Below are 14,216 nucleotides of genomic sequence, written 5' to 3'. Positions count from 1 at the left end.
TAAAAATAAGCTTATAAAAGATATTTCAACCCTTGACAAAACTGATATTGGTAAAAATATTAGGCAGGAAGAAATAAATAAATAAATTTATCAATAAATTAAAAATAAAATACAGTGAATAAATAAATAAAAACAAACTTATGCACACATAAAAAAAAACAAAAACAAAAAAAATAAAAACAAACAAAGCAGTAATAAGTGATACCACTTCTCGACTCAAATTATTTCTTGTACCTTGATACATATTCAAGTAAATCAGAAGAGCCTCAAGCTGACCAGTTGCATTATGCAAGAAAAGATAAGTACTGAGAGAGTGGGTCTCGCTGCATTCAGGCGATCCTGAAGAAAAGAACTTGTATTATCACAAGTAAACTATGTGCGTCTTATAGTCTCGAGATATGTGTCAGTTCTTACATGTAAATTTATAACTCAACTCAGCCCACATATTGTTTCACTCTGACGTCCACCACATTACAGAAGCTGAAGATGGCTTGAGCTAACTTGAGCTTTACTGTGACTTTAAATACGTCCCTCATCTCTGGTGGTCGGAGGTGTGAACGTAAATAACAAACAGAACTTAAAATGGCTGCTACAGGAAGTGAGTTATTTATCTGTGAAGTCAAACTCTGTTTTTTTGTCTTTCTTCCTCAGGAGGCCGTACGAGTTTTGATCCGCCACTCGGCTGACGTGAACGCACGGGACAAGAACTGGCAGACGCCGCTTCATGTTGCTGCAGCCAATAACGCGCTGAGATGCGCTGAGGTCATCATCCCGCTGCTGAGCAGTGTCAATGTGTCGGACCGTGGCGGACGCACCGCCCTGCATCACGCCGCCCTCAACGGCCACACAGAGGTACTGCAGACACTAAACTGAAATAATAATCTGCAGCATTTTTCCTTTCTCCTGCTCCATCACACTGGTGTAGCTCGCCAACCAACAGGCTGTGATGTCATCATCCTTTGTGCTATTTTGGTTGGACAGCTCGGTTGAACAGGTGGGCGAGTGCAGCTGTGTTGCTGGGGTTACGAAGTGGGTTGTTCATTTTGAAACGCTCCTTGTCTCACATGGTATCATTCACAAATATGTCAAATCTAAAATTACCAATGAGAGGCGGCGGATCTCTGCAGCCAAACTGAATGAACCACTTCTTCTATTTCTGCCCAGCACACACACACACACACACACACACACACACACACACACACACACACACACACACACACACACACACACACACTCCAGAGTGTTTATGCAACAGCTGAGCCCAGTGATGAGAAGTATTTACAATGCTGTTATATAAAGACCGTCACCCACACACACACACACACACTGACACATATAAACATAAAAACACAAATACATATCTCTGATATTATTACCCACTAACGTCGCCTCCCTCTGTTTCTCTCTCTGTCAGATGGTGAACCTCCTCCTCGCTAAAGGAGCCAACATCAACGCCTTTGATAAGAAAGATGGCCGGGCGCTGCACTGGGCAGCTTTCATGGGTGAGAGACAAAGACGCAGTTTGTTTGAAACGTATCACGCCTTTTTTTTTTCTGGAAGTAAATCAATGTAAAAATGAATCAGTGGCTCATTATGGGTTGCCTCACAGCCGAAGGAGCTTTGCATTAGAGCTCACAGCACAATGATTTTATAAAGTCACTCCAACAGAAGAAAGCGTTCACAGTCAACACAGTTAGGAAGGTTTAAGGTTGTGTGACAAAGTTTTTTTTTTGTATTTACACAACCCCTAACCCCCAAACACCGTCACTGTTGTAAAAATTGTTATTAATAAAGTATCTGTCGTAACTTTGGCTGAAAACATCAGCCTGCTGAAATATTTGTTGACTGTACTGTTCATAATTTATTTTCAAATTATGAGTTTATCGTTTTAACAGTTGATTTCTCCTTTTCTTTGCCTATGGTGTGTGCGCTCTGGTGCGCCCCCTGCAGGTCACCTGGATGTGGTGTGTCTGCTGGTGAGTCAGGGGGCGGAGATCAGCTGTAAGGACAAACGGGGGTACACTCCCCTCCACACGGCGGCCTCCAGCGGGCAGATCGCTGTGGTCAAACACCTGCTGAACCTGGCAGTGGAGGTCAGAGAACACACACACACACACACGTTTGTTTTTCTGTACTTGTGAGGACCCTTGCTGACGTAATGCAACCCCTAACCCCTGACCCTTACCCTGACCCTGACCTAAACCTGCATAGGCCCGTTTCCACCGCAGGAACTTCGGGGTAATTTTATGGGGCCGGGGCCGCTGGTGCGTGTCTCCACCGCAGGAACCACCCCCGAAGGACAGAGTTCTGGAACTTTTACAGGGGCTAAACAAGTCCCTGCCTCGGAGCAGGTACTCAGAACGGCCCAGAAAAACTCCTGGCTTGGGCTTGGGGTTTACTTGGTGCTGATTGGATATACTCAAGGCGGGATGTGACGTCAACAGAAAGCGACAAAATAGCCGGCATTTTTAAAACTCTCGTTCATAGCTTCCACCGCCATGTAAACGAAGAGACACGCCAGAAACCCAGCAACCACCTCAGCTCCTTCCATTTTGATAATCGTCTTTCTTATGTCTGCTTTCTTCTTCTTACTTCTGCTTCTTCTTTTTTGTTTTCGTTCTTCTTTGTTTGTTTCTTTGCCACGTCGCCCTGGTCAAAAATGGTGGCGCAACGATTACATCACATCCAGAGCCCGGTAACTTTACAGGAACCTTCCTCCTACTTTGCCCTCTCGTGGAGACACGGTGGTTGAGAGGGCAGAGCGAGAGGACGTCCTGTAAAGTTCCTGCCCCCCAAATAGTACCAGGAACTTCTTCAGTGGAAACGGGCCTAATCTAACCTGAACTTTAAAACCAAGTCTGAACCTTAAAGCAGTCCTTTGAGCGTCTAGTCTCACCACCAGACAATCAGAGATCTCCGCCTTCTGATAGTCTGGGGACACTACTTTCTAAAGTGTGTTTAACACACCGGAGAAAACGGCCGGCAACAAAGCAACGCCTCTTGCATTTTTGAAAAGGACACGCCCTCCCGGAAATGTGCGCTCCCCCTTTTCTCGTCCGCAAGGAAACAAACACACAGAGAGCTTGAAAATGGATGCCGAGAGATTTAACTCTGTTTTATCAAACGTGTGCTCAGTCCACAAGACTGTGGAAATGAAGGACTTACAGCGACTTTGTTTAAAACTTTTAACGCAGTTGGACTATGTTTACGAGTATAGGAGTTCAGCGAGCCACCGAAGGTTAAGCAAAGCGTCTAAAGACTGACTTGTGAGTCTGTCTGAGCGTCCGCCCCAAAGTGAGGACCAGACAAAATGTTCTCACTTTCCTAAATGTCCTCGCAGAGTATAAAACTCGTATCGGTCCTCATAAAGATAGATGTACAGCCATGCACACACACACACACACACACACACACACACACACATATACACACACACACACACACAGATTCTCTGTCTTAGTCTATTTCACACCCGAGGAAAATAACTCCCACACTCGATGACACATTTTCCATGTTAAACTAGCTTATTATGCACACATACACAATCTCAACACGTACACACACACACACACACACACACACACACACACACACCTTTCCTTGGCCGTTTAACAGGTCTTCTTTTCACTCTTGACAACAGATAGATGAGTCTAACGCCTTTGGGAACACGGCGCTCCACGTGGCCTGTTTTAACGGTCAGGACGCCGTCGTCAGCGAGCTCATCGATTACGGTGCCAACGTCAGCCAGGCCAACAACAAGGGCTTTACCCCGCTGCACTTCGCTGCTGCCTCCACACACGGAGCGCTCTGTCTGGAGTTCCTGGTCAACAACGGGGCTGATGTCAACGTACAGGTATGCCAGCTTAATGTCTGCCAAAAGACATACGGGAGTTACAGAGGAACATCAACATTCATTTGAAGTTGTGTTTGTGTCCACCTGATGAATGTGAGTCCAAAATTTGCCATCTTTTAGCTCTGTTTTTGGTCTCCACCACCTCCTGAGGGAAACGACTGGCTCTTTAGCTGCTAAATAATCCAATGTGGCGCTGGAAGAGACCAAAACAGAGCTAAAGTAAGAGGGAATTTTAGTCGAGATTTGTCAAGAGAAGACTTAAGTGTTGCCAATGTTGACATAATAATTGACTTGTAAAACTGCTAAACATTAGTGCGTTACAATGCATTGTTGAAATAATTGTCTCAGTAAAGAATATGCAAAGAAATGAGATCATAATTGAGATGGATACTCGTGTTTCTCAAAACTAAATCTACGTTTCACATAAAACCTAAAATCTGTTGTTTTATTTCTGCTCCACCTTCCTCAGAGTCGGGACGGGAAGAGTCCTCTTCACATGACGGCAGTTCACGGGCGCTTCACTCGCTCTCAGACCCTCATACAGAACGGTGAGGCCTCTTTATGATTGCTTTTGTCTCTTAAAGTTTAAACCTGTCACATTTTATTCTTCCTATAAATAAATCAATGTTAAATTTCAGGTGGGGAGATTGACAGTGTGGACAAGGACGGTAACACCCCTCTGCACATCGCTGCCCGCTACGGTCACGAACTCCTCATCAACACGCTCATCACCAGCGGAGCAGACTGCACGAGGTCTGTTTGTTCACATGTTGAGACTTTTGTGTGATATCATCACAGTGACAAGGTGTCAGGTAAAAGAGACTATTGTATTTCTTCATCTTTCTCCAAAGGCGAGGAGTCCACGACATGTTCCCTCTCCACCTGGCTGCCCTGAACGCTCACTCTGACTGCTGCAGGAAGCTGCTGTCCTCAGGTACTGCACCGATGTTTAGTTTTAGTGTCACAATCAAGTTTGATGTGTCTGACGATCATGTCAGGAGTTCTTCAGCTTCTTCTTTTGTGTTTGCATCTTCACAACTGACCTCTGTCTCCTTACCTTTGATTGATGTTCAGTTCTTGTGGTGTTTTAGCAGAATATAATCAGTTAGCTAAAACCAATGCAGTCTGATACAGTCCTGCAATCAGTCCTCTCATTAGAAAGGTGATCATGTTCAGTTTTTGTTGAAATTGTTTTAGAGAGATTATGATTTAGCTCTGTAATTATTTTGGAGGCTACAGTTTGTGGTGCTGTTGGCACGTGTCCCTATAATTTTTTATTAGGCTAGGCTAAATATCAAATATGCCTCTCTGGTGGGTGGTACTTTTTTTACCCCTCCGTGCAGGTGACAGCTGTGTGCATTATGTTTTCGGGTTGTCCAACTCCTCTACGATAGGTGGAGATATGCCCCCTTTCAGCTTGTTAGTATTGGACCTTTTTCCTGTTGACCTATTACGTCACAGACCAAACAATGGACAAACAAGTTAGCTACGGTTAGCTAGCAGCTAACTGGTACCATGGTGGACAACTTTACAGCTCTGTACATTTGGTCCGTCCAAAAAGTCACGGCTCTGGATGTAGATTTCTCCATGTTGTTACCGGCTTCTTCTTCTCTTACACATTTAATGCTATTGGACTTCCGGGTCAAAGCCCGGGGCGGAAACTGTGGAGCATGCTCAGAGCGCCTCGGCCAGTTTGGGTCTGATTGACTGTATACATGCAGGAGGAATTCAACTCCCAATTGTGTGATCTGGGTGTGTGAGAAATTCACTTTAGGACCATTTCAGTCACACTGACATGTTTACAGGGATTTTCTGGTCTGGTTTTAGTCAGACTGACACAATAAATATCTCTAGGGCAAAGGACACGATCATAATCTGTACTCACGTTCACTTTTCCTATTGGAATGAATAGACCCAGGGCCGCCACTCGTCTCCCAAAGGGGCGGGGCAGTGGCGAAACCAACATAACACAGATACAGGAAATGAGTCTTAAGTGGGCCGTCACGGTTTATGAACCGTCTCTGTGAGGAGTGAGTTGCAGCTGATAAAATCTGCTAGCATCATGTTAGTAAGTAATGTTTAATAAAACAGTTTTGTATTCAAAAATCAAACTTCTCTGATATTTCTGAGAGCACTGGAATGATCGTTTCCACCATGTGTGTGTGTGTTTGATCAGATTCAGAGTCCATTCTGCCTTACCACTGTCCTTGAGTGTAGTTTTCTGGGAGGATGGGGCTGGTTGTTTTTCTTGCTCCCGGTGGTGAATTCCTCCACAAGCGCACGTATTCAGCGCCGGCCAAATGCAAGTCACAATGTTCCAGCAACAAGACAAGGCCTCAGTGAGTCTAATCACACACTGATGGGACCACTCTCCTCTGGAAACCAGCGTATTCTGCCGAATCCTCCTCTGAGAGCATCGGCACTGGTAGTCGATACCTTGTTTACATCTGAAAAGTTTACTTGTTGCTTTTGGCTATGAAATAATTTGTCTTTCCACTCATCCCGTGTATTTTGTTGGTTTTCCACTACAGAGCAGATTAACTTTAACAAATGTGGAGCAGGAACAGGAGACAGACAACAAGCCCTTCTGAGGATTTTGAGGCAGGCCCTGGCACTTGTGTGTGTGGAGGCCTGGAGCAGGATGAACCTCCTCATGTGGCTCTGCTGAGTCGCCGTATTGAACAACAAAGGAGTCATTTACATGTGCTTGAGCCGTGAGCAGCTGCAGTGTTGCGTCTGGTCAGGACGGTTGTGAGCAGCAGTGGTGCTGAGCTTTTGTATCTGTTGCACTTGGGAGCTAAAAGTCCCTTTGACATTTAAAGACCCGTGAAGATTCAACAAGCTGTGATAATAGAGGATTGAAAAGCGACAGCACGAGACGACGACACAGTGTTATTCATTATAATTTACTCATGTGCGACTGTGATGTCACGATATGTTTGTTTGGTCGATCCTCCTCCATTGAATTCTCTAGGAACAAAAACTAGATGCTATTTTTGTTTTAAAGAACTGAGACATGAGCGTAGCGTGTGGTGTCAGGGGTGCAGTCTGAAAGTTGAGGGTTTGAATGGATGTTTTGTGTACATGCAAAGTATGGAGGATCTGCTGACTGTTTTCTGGTCACTCTCATGACTCAGCACTCCACCACACTGAAACAATTATGGAATAAAGTAGGTGCACTGTGTGGTCAGCTTCCCATCTCTGGTCCTAATCCTGGTGATCACTGCTGCTTATGTGCAATGCGGATGGATGCTGTAAATGTGTTGAAGCAGCCCTGAAGGCTTGTGTTTGACCACTCAGTTGTTTTCAGGACACTGTTAGTTCCTGGACCATCAGAAAGTTTTGTCATGGCGGGAACAAAACTGAAACCAGAAGCTTTTAGTTGAAAGTTATTTTGCAATGGCTGGACAACACTACCTCAAAATAATATATATGATTAAACACTGAAAAATACTTGCAGCACGATTACATGTTCATCACATGTAGGTAAGAGGCTCTTGGAAGATGTTATCAGTGCACTCACACTGATTTCTAACCACAGATTTACTTGAAATAAACCATCTTTCTATCCCATCTTGATCTTTTGATCTGACCCAATGTCGGAAGCCATCAGTCCGATGTTGATCAGTCTCGGAGGGTCATTATATCATATTTTTATCATAAACATTTCAGAGGTTTCGGTGTAGCTAGCGGATACATGGGCTAAGACTCTCTCTTCCATGTGCCGGTAATTGTTCACAGTTCGATTAGCAACTTGAGACAGGTCCAGACAACACTTTGGCTAATCTCTATAAACAGATATCTGCATATGAATACAGGCAAATTTGTAAAACGCTAATAAAAGCTAAATTGCAGATGGGTTCCAAGATGGCATTTCGGCCTATGAGTTGCACCTCTTTTGCTCTCCACATGGACCAATCACCTGCATGCAACCAAACCCCACTGACAAGCTGCTACCACAGAGAAACTGTCAGTCAGGATTAAGGCGTAGCAATGCTTGTCGTCCACAGCTCCATCGCTCTGTCCAAATATGGCCACTTATGGCTCAAAAAACCCAAGATGGCGACGACCAAAATGCCTCAAAATGGGAGTCCACAAACCAATGGGTGATGTGATTGTGACGTGTGATTGGTCATTACTACTCGAACTACAAACGGAAACCAGGACACTTCAAATACCAAAATCTTGTGCCATTGCCCACAAACTGCATTCATATGCAGATATTTGTTTATAGAGACTAGACCTGACCAAGACTGGGACTGGGATCAAAACATATATATAAATGTTCTGCTTATCTCATCAAATCTGAATGTACAGACATGATACACACATCTTTAGCAGACAACAACATTATGTAGTCGTGTGAACCCGGCGTTACACATTCCACAATATCCATCAAGAATAAACATCCATGAGTCTGCCGAGAAATCGTAGGAAGGAAGCTCCATCGTCTCGTCCAAATATGGTCACTTATGGCAAAAAAAACCAAGATGGCAGCGACCAAAATGCCAAATTTGTGGCGTCAAAATTAGAGTTCACAAACAAGTAGGTGACGTCAGGGTGGCTACGTCCACGTCTTTTATACAGCAGGTGGTCAGGGAGGAGGTTCTGCATGTTGAAAAAAGTTTGAGGTCATTATTATTGTGATGTGACGAATGTTATGCTCATTTAAAGTTAGGGCAGTTTTTACAGTTACAGTTCCTGAATTCTACCCTGGAAATCCAGAGTTCTCGCGAGAGCACAATTTGAATTTGCTCAGCGAGTCACTCTGGCAATCAGTAATGATGCTCATTACCCATGCCGTTGAAGCCGAGCTGCACCAATCACATCGGTGTATCTGATATAGGCGGGCCAGAGGCGAGCTAAACAGATGACGACAGCGCTGCGACGACAATGTCCGGAATCAGTCAGTAAACATTGCAAGATGGCTACGGATGAACACCAGCTGTTTGAAACGGCTTTGGCCGCTACAATGAACGAGTTAGACTTGGCTTTTTCTCTAAAAGAGGAACAGAAGACGGCGCTCGAATCTTTCCTTTGCAAGAAGGACGTTTTTGCTGTTTTGCCGACCAGAAGAGTCTAATCTATTGTTCTGATTGGTCGTAGTGTTATCCAATTGCGTGCAGTGATATTTACAAATGCATGCTTGGTGCCGCCCCTCGAGTTGGGCCATTTTCATTACTCATAGCCAGACCCTAAATCTTTCTAGATTTGGGTCTGGATTTCCAGGCTACCTGAATTCCCAGAAATGTTCTAAAAGTCTGTCTGCTGAAGAAGGGCTGTTACTTTTTAGTCTTAATCATTGAACTGATCAAACCCACATGAACTGCTTGTTGTTCTTCCTCTGCAAGATTCCTTCCTTCCTCTGATATAACACGTACCATCTTCAGCTCTCTGGCTGTGAAACACGTAGCTTATAGATGTTTGTGTTTCCCTGTTTGCACGTCCAGCATCATGCACTCTCACCTAACCTTCTTCCCCCACCTGTTGCACTTACACCTGTCTTTCTCTCCACCTCCTCCTCTTCCTGTGTCTCTTTCTCTCTGTGGTGGCTGCTGCTGTGTGTTGTCTGGCCTCCCTCCATCTCTCCCTGCGCTGCCCCCTTCAGGCCGGAGGTTTAGCATAATGTGTAACGACTCGGTCCTGTCTGCAGGCTTCCAGATCGACACTCCTGACAGCCTGGGGAGGACCTGCCTGCACGCTGCCGCCGCCGGAGGGTGAGTCACGCTGTCTTAAAGACACACATTATATCTGGATCAAAAGGTTTAAAAGGCCTTAAAGGATCATTCTGGTTCTTTACAGCAGCTCTTACTTTCATAGCTCTGGACATCATTTCAAACTCAAGCATTCAGATGATCAGACGGGCTGTAAACGGTTTAGTCAGATGGTGAAATCCAGATTTTCCCTCTGGGAATCAGTATAGGATTATCTTATCTTATCTCATCTTATCTAAACCTGAGTGTTAGTTTGAAGCCTGTCTGATAGTCGGACTCTTCGTGTTACTTTCCTCATCTGACTGATAAAAACCCACAGTGTGACAATGTGACCCTGGTGTTCAAAACATGAATCATCCTTTCATCATCTTTTGTGTTGAAGAGTATAAGTTATATTTATCACTTCCTGTGGGTTATTAAGCATCAGGTGTTTTTGTTTTAACCTTTAAAGCAGTAACTAAAGCTGTCAGTGTACACAGTCTGAATGGTCTGTCTCTGCCTGCTCTCTGTGTGCAGTAATGTGGAGTGTGTCAAGCTGCTCCTGAGCAGCGGTGGAGACCACAACAGGAGGGATAAATGTGGCAGGTAAGAGAACACATCACTGTCCAGATTGAACAATGCTGCAGTGCGTACTGTTATGATGTTGTTATCATTTTTAACTTTCTAGCAACAATTTGGAAAAGCTCCTTTCGTATTTCAACATGACAAGTGTGCATAGGTTTTCTAAAGACCTCTGTCAAGACTTTATCAGAGTCAGAATAAGTTTTATTATCTTTAGTCTTTGGTTCACACATTAAACATACGATAAACATATTTAGAGCAAATAGAATAAAGACAAAGTACTGCAACACTTAAAAACATAGAATTGAAACATCAAAATAGAAATGGGAGGAAGTTTCTTTGAAAAGATAATAGAGCAAATAATAAACAGCTTAACATTTACAATGTAACTGTTTCAGAAGGAGAAAGCTGTACAGTTGTGTGCAGGAGGTGCAAAAATATCCATCAGGGAGTGTGCACAAGTTCACAGGAAAGCAAATTCGTGATGCATGTGATTGGATTTTTTTGCCGATATCTGATATGCTGCAGAGATCGGTCGACATCACTGATGCTCTTGTGGCGGAATGAAAAAATTTGACATTGTCTTGTTTCAGCTTTTTAAATGTGAAGACTTGATGCTTTTTTTGTCATGATTGATATGAACTGAACTTGTTTGGGTTTTGAAATGTTAGTTGAATAAAACAAGACATTTGAAGATATTATCTTGGCTGTGGGAAATTATGACGAGAGATTTTATAGACAAAATGATCAGGGATACGCGATAATATCAGTCCACAGAAGAGACTTGATCACTAAAATGAGGTGGGGAAAAAGATCAGGATCAGTTATCAGCCAAATGAGTTGTTATATATCGACATGTCAGATATCGATGATGATTAATCGAGAAAATAATCAGCAGATTAATCGATAGTGAAAATAATTGTTTGTTAACACCCCTGAAATGACAGTATTTTCTTGATATGGGACACTTGATAGCAGCTCAATAAACTGCTTCATCTGTGAGTGTTTTGTTGATCGACACTATTTTTCCACACGACAAAGTGACATTACTCACAGCTGCAGGGAATTAAAGTTTTATAAATGAAATCGATGTAGCCAGGTAAAAAAAAGTTTGGTGTCCATATACTTTTGGCCATGTAGTGTGTGTCCTGAGGTTTTGTAATTGAGGGAAACTTGGTGTGTCTGAATATTTGTGTCTTCCGTTATTTCCCAGAACCCCCCTCCACTACGCGGCCGCCAGCCGTCACTATCAGTGTCTGGAGACTCTGGTTGCTTGTGGCACAGCCATCAACGCCACGGACCAGTGGGGGCGCTCCGCCCTGCACTATGCAGCTGCCTCGGACCTGGACAGGAGGTGAGGAGGAGCACAGAGACACATCTGCTCTTCATCGTCTGTTGTTTCAAAGTTAGGAGGAGAATTATTTTTAAACCCGACGAGGAGAGGAGGAGGCGAATCTGAAAAGCTCTTCACACTGCTTCTCTGGTGTTGCTCTGAGAATCTGGGTAGCTGTCTACCGTTACTGCATATAGAAACCTGCCGGTCCACACCTTCTCTGTTTCCATGGTAACCTGGAGGTGAGACTGAGGTGGTGATAGTCATGCTTGGCCTCCAGGATTGGCAGCACCACACTTTGGCGCTCGGCAGCACAGTAACAAGTTATCCACTTGTTAGCATCAGGAGATAGCGGCGTATTAAAAGAGGCTGTTGTTTGAGTGTGTTGATGCTTTATCCTCCTTTATCTCACCCCTCCTTCCCTCCCTCCTCCCTCCTTCCCTCCTTTCCTCCCTCCCTCCTGTTGTCTCCTCCTCTACAGGCGCCGTGTGGCTCTGGAGCCAGAGAGCGAAGGAGTCCAGGCAGAGAGGGAGAAAGAGGCGGCGCTGTAAGTCCATGCTAAGAGATATACGTCATTTTGACCAAAGCTGTGTCCAGGTTCACTCTGCATGTTCATGTTTATAAGCTTATGAGGACAAAACACACGAAAGGTGATTAAATCAAATAAAAAACAGCTGCATGTTTTTCATAAAAACATGCAGCAGCTCACACTTAACTAACACTTAGTGTGCTTTTATTTTGGCGGGCCAAAAAACGACCCATCTGAGGCAGCAGTTGCCCAGCACAGTTTCATTGTATGTCAATCTGTCGTCCCATGATGCAATACACAAATGAAACGGTGCCGCTACTCACTGCAAAAATATGAACCAGATCATGGTCTGGTTCAGTGTTGCGCGTGAGCCGTGTAGTGTGTTGAATGATAACTGAGATGTTTGTGTTCCAGATGTTTAGAGTTCCTGCTGCAGAGCGGAGCGACGGCCTCTCTCAAAGACAAGCAGGGCTACAGTCCTGTCCACTACGCCGCGGCGTATGGACACAGGCACTGTCTGGAGCTGGTCAGTATACACACACACACACACACACACACACACACACACACACAGAGGGAGGAAATAGTTGTTTTGTGACTCGAGGCATTTTCTCCATCTGTTGGCTGATCATATTTTCTCTGCTCTCCGCGCAGCAACATTCCAAGTTTCTGCTGTCTCTTGTTTTAAACACAATTTGTGTCAAAAACGTTTTAAAATGTTTCGAGTATATTAATCCATAAAATCACAAGAGTCACTTCCCTTTGATATTGAAGTATAGAGCAGAGGTTCCTTACTGGTCCGACCACAGGTTCCAGATTCTTTCCTCAGTCATTAGTTTGAGGTCCACACAGTTCATTACACTCAACATCATACTTGTGTTTGGACATGTCATCGAGCTGGTTTACTGTGTGTGTCAAGCAGCTGTCTGTTAGTAACCCACTCTACAACAGGAAACAGCACTTCAGAATAAAAGCTGTATGCTGGAAATTCACTGTACTTCAAAATAAAGTGTGTTTTGTTTGCGAGTCACATGTGGTCCATTCAGGATGGACTGCAACCCACCAGTTGGGAACCACTGGTGTAAAGTACATGTTATATATGAGAGGACTTCCTGTAGGTTCAGTGTTGACGAGTTGTTGTTGTGACCTGCAGCTGCTGGACAGAGACGACACTCACCAAGACGACCCTGAATCTCCGAACGCCAGGAGCCCACTGCACCTCGCTGTGAGTCTCACACAAACACACAAACACACACGATAGCATGTGATGTCACTGTCTTTACATATGTTTTTATTGACAGAACAACTGAAAATATCGTATCATAAAATATGAACTTTTTTTTTTTTAACCAAACCATGTTTATGTTGTTGTTTTTGTTGTTATTGTTGTTTTTTAAATATATTTTTTTCTTTTGTTAATTATTATTTATTTATATTTGTCAGCACAATTAAGAAATGTAACGGAAAAAGAGTGTGTGTGTGTATGTGTGTATATATGTATGTATGTATGTATGTATGTGTACTTGTATGTTTGTGTGTATATGTATATATGTACATACAGTATGTATGTATATACATATGCATATCTGTGTGTGTGTGTGTGTGTGTGTGTGTGTGTGTGTGTATATGCATATATAAATAAGAAAAGAGTAATGTAAAAGGAAGAGGGAGATAAATAATATTTTATGGAGAAGGGGCGGGATTACATAAGTTGTACTTCTTCCCACCCCTTTTCGGACATGTAAATGAAATTATTGTGCTGTTTTCTTTTCTAAAATTGTCTTGATTGTCCATTTTTGTATTATTATTTCTGTTTTACTTGTTCATATATACGTTATATATCTTTTGCATGTTCGGAATAAAAATCACTACAACTACTACTAGGAAAGATGGAAAAGTTCTTAAATGTTTCAAAACACATGAGCTGTATGGGAAATGTTGATTAAGTATACAAATTAGCTGTGAACTCACTATGAAAAAAACACTTAATTTTTCAAAGACAAACAATCTTCTCTGCAGTTTAGTCACTGAAAACAGAAAACAAAGATAAACTGATAGAATAAAAAAAGGAAAGAAATAATTAAGTGTTTACATAAATTCTTCAAACCTTAACTGTGAATTCTCTTTAAAGTAAATATAAAAAGATCAAATTAAACAGTAGTTTTTCATTTAACAAAACAAGGGAAAAATCTTAAATATTTGAACACAGAAGTTGAACAAGAA

General features: G+C 43.1%; 1 protein-coding gene across 3 annotated transcripts in view; it reads left to right on the top strand.

The window, feature by feature from the left end:
- ankrd44 (ankyrin repeat domain 44) overlaps nucleotides 1–14,216 on the top strand; it is a 46,812-nt gene that overhangs the window by 19,266 nt on the left and 13,330 nt on the right. For 2 of the 3 annotated variants that reach the window (XM_050048620.1, XM_050048622.1), the window contains exons 5-17: nucleotides 652–852; nucleotides 1,418–1,505; nucleotides 1,954–2,096; nucleotides 3,644–3,856; nucleotides 4,326–4,404; nucleotides 4,495–4,609; nucleotides 4,708–4,790; nucleotides 9,465–9,573; nucleotides 10,087–10,155; nucleotides 11,345–11,485; nucleotides 11,946–12,011; nucleotides 12,408–12,519; nucleotides 13,147–13,218. In XM_050048620.1, the coding sequence (XP_049904577.1) occupies nucleotides 652–852; nucleotides 1,418–1,505; nucleotides 1,954–2,096; nucleotides 3,644–3,856; nucleotides 4,326–4,404; nucleotides 4,495–4,609; nucleotides 4,708–4,790; nucleotides 9,465–9,573; nucleotides 10,087–10,155; nucleotides 11,345–11,485; nucleotides 11,946–12,011; nucleotides 12,408–12,519; nucleotides 13,147–13,218 (1,491 nt within the window). The remainder of the gene's footprint in view (nucleotides 1–651; nucleotides 853–1,417; nucleotides 1,506–1,953; nucleotides 2,097–3,643; nucleotides 3,857–4,325; nucleotides 4,405–4,494; nucleotides 4,610–4,707; nucleotides 4,791–9,464; nucleotides 9,574–10,086; nucleotides 10,156–11,344; nucleotides 11,486–11,945; nucleotides 12,012–12,407; nucleotides 12,520–13,146; nucleotides 13,219–14,216) is intronic. The other variant, XM_050048621.1, reaches the window with a different exon arrangement.

This window comes from Epinephelus moara, chromosome 7 (assembly GCF_006386435.1).
Source record: "Epinephelus moara isolate mb chromosome 7, YSFRI_EMoa_1.0, whole genome shotgun sequence".
In the NCBI taxonomy this organism is placed as follows: domain Eukaryota; kingdom Metazoa; phylum Chordata; class Actinopteri; order Perciformes; family Serranidae; genus Epinephelus; species Epinephelus moara.
The sequence above is the reverse complement of the archived record's forward strand: the minus strand, read 5'-3'. Positions and strand labels throughout refer to the sequence as shown.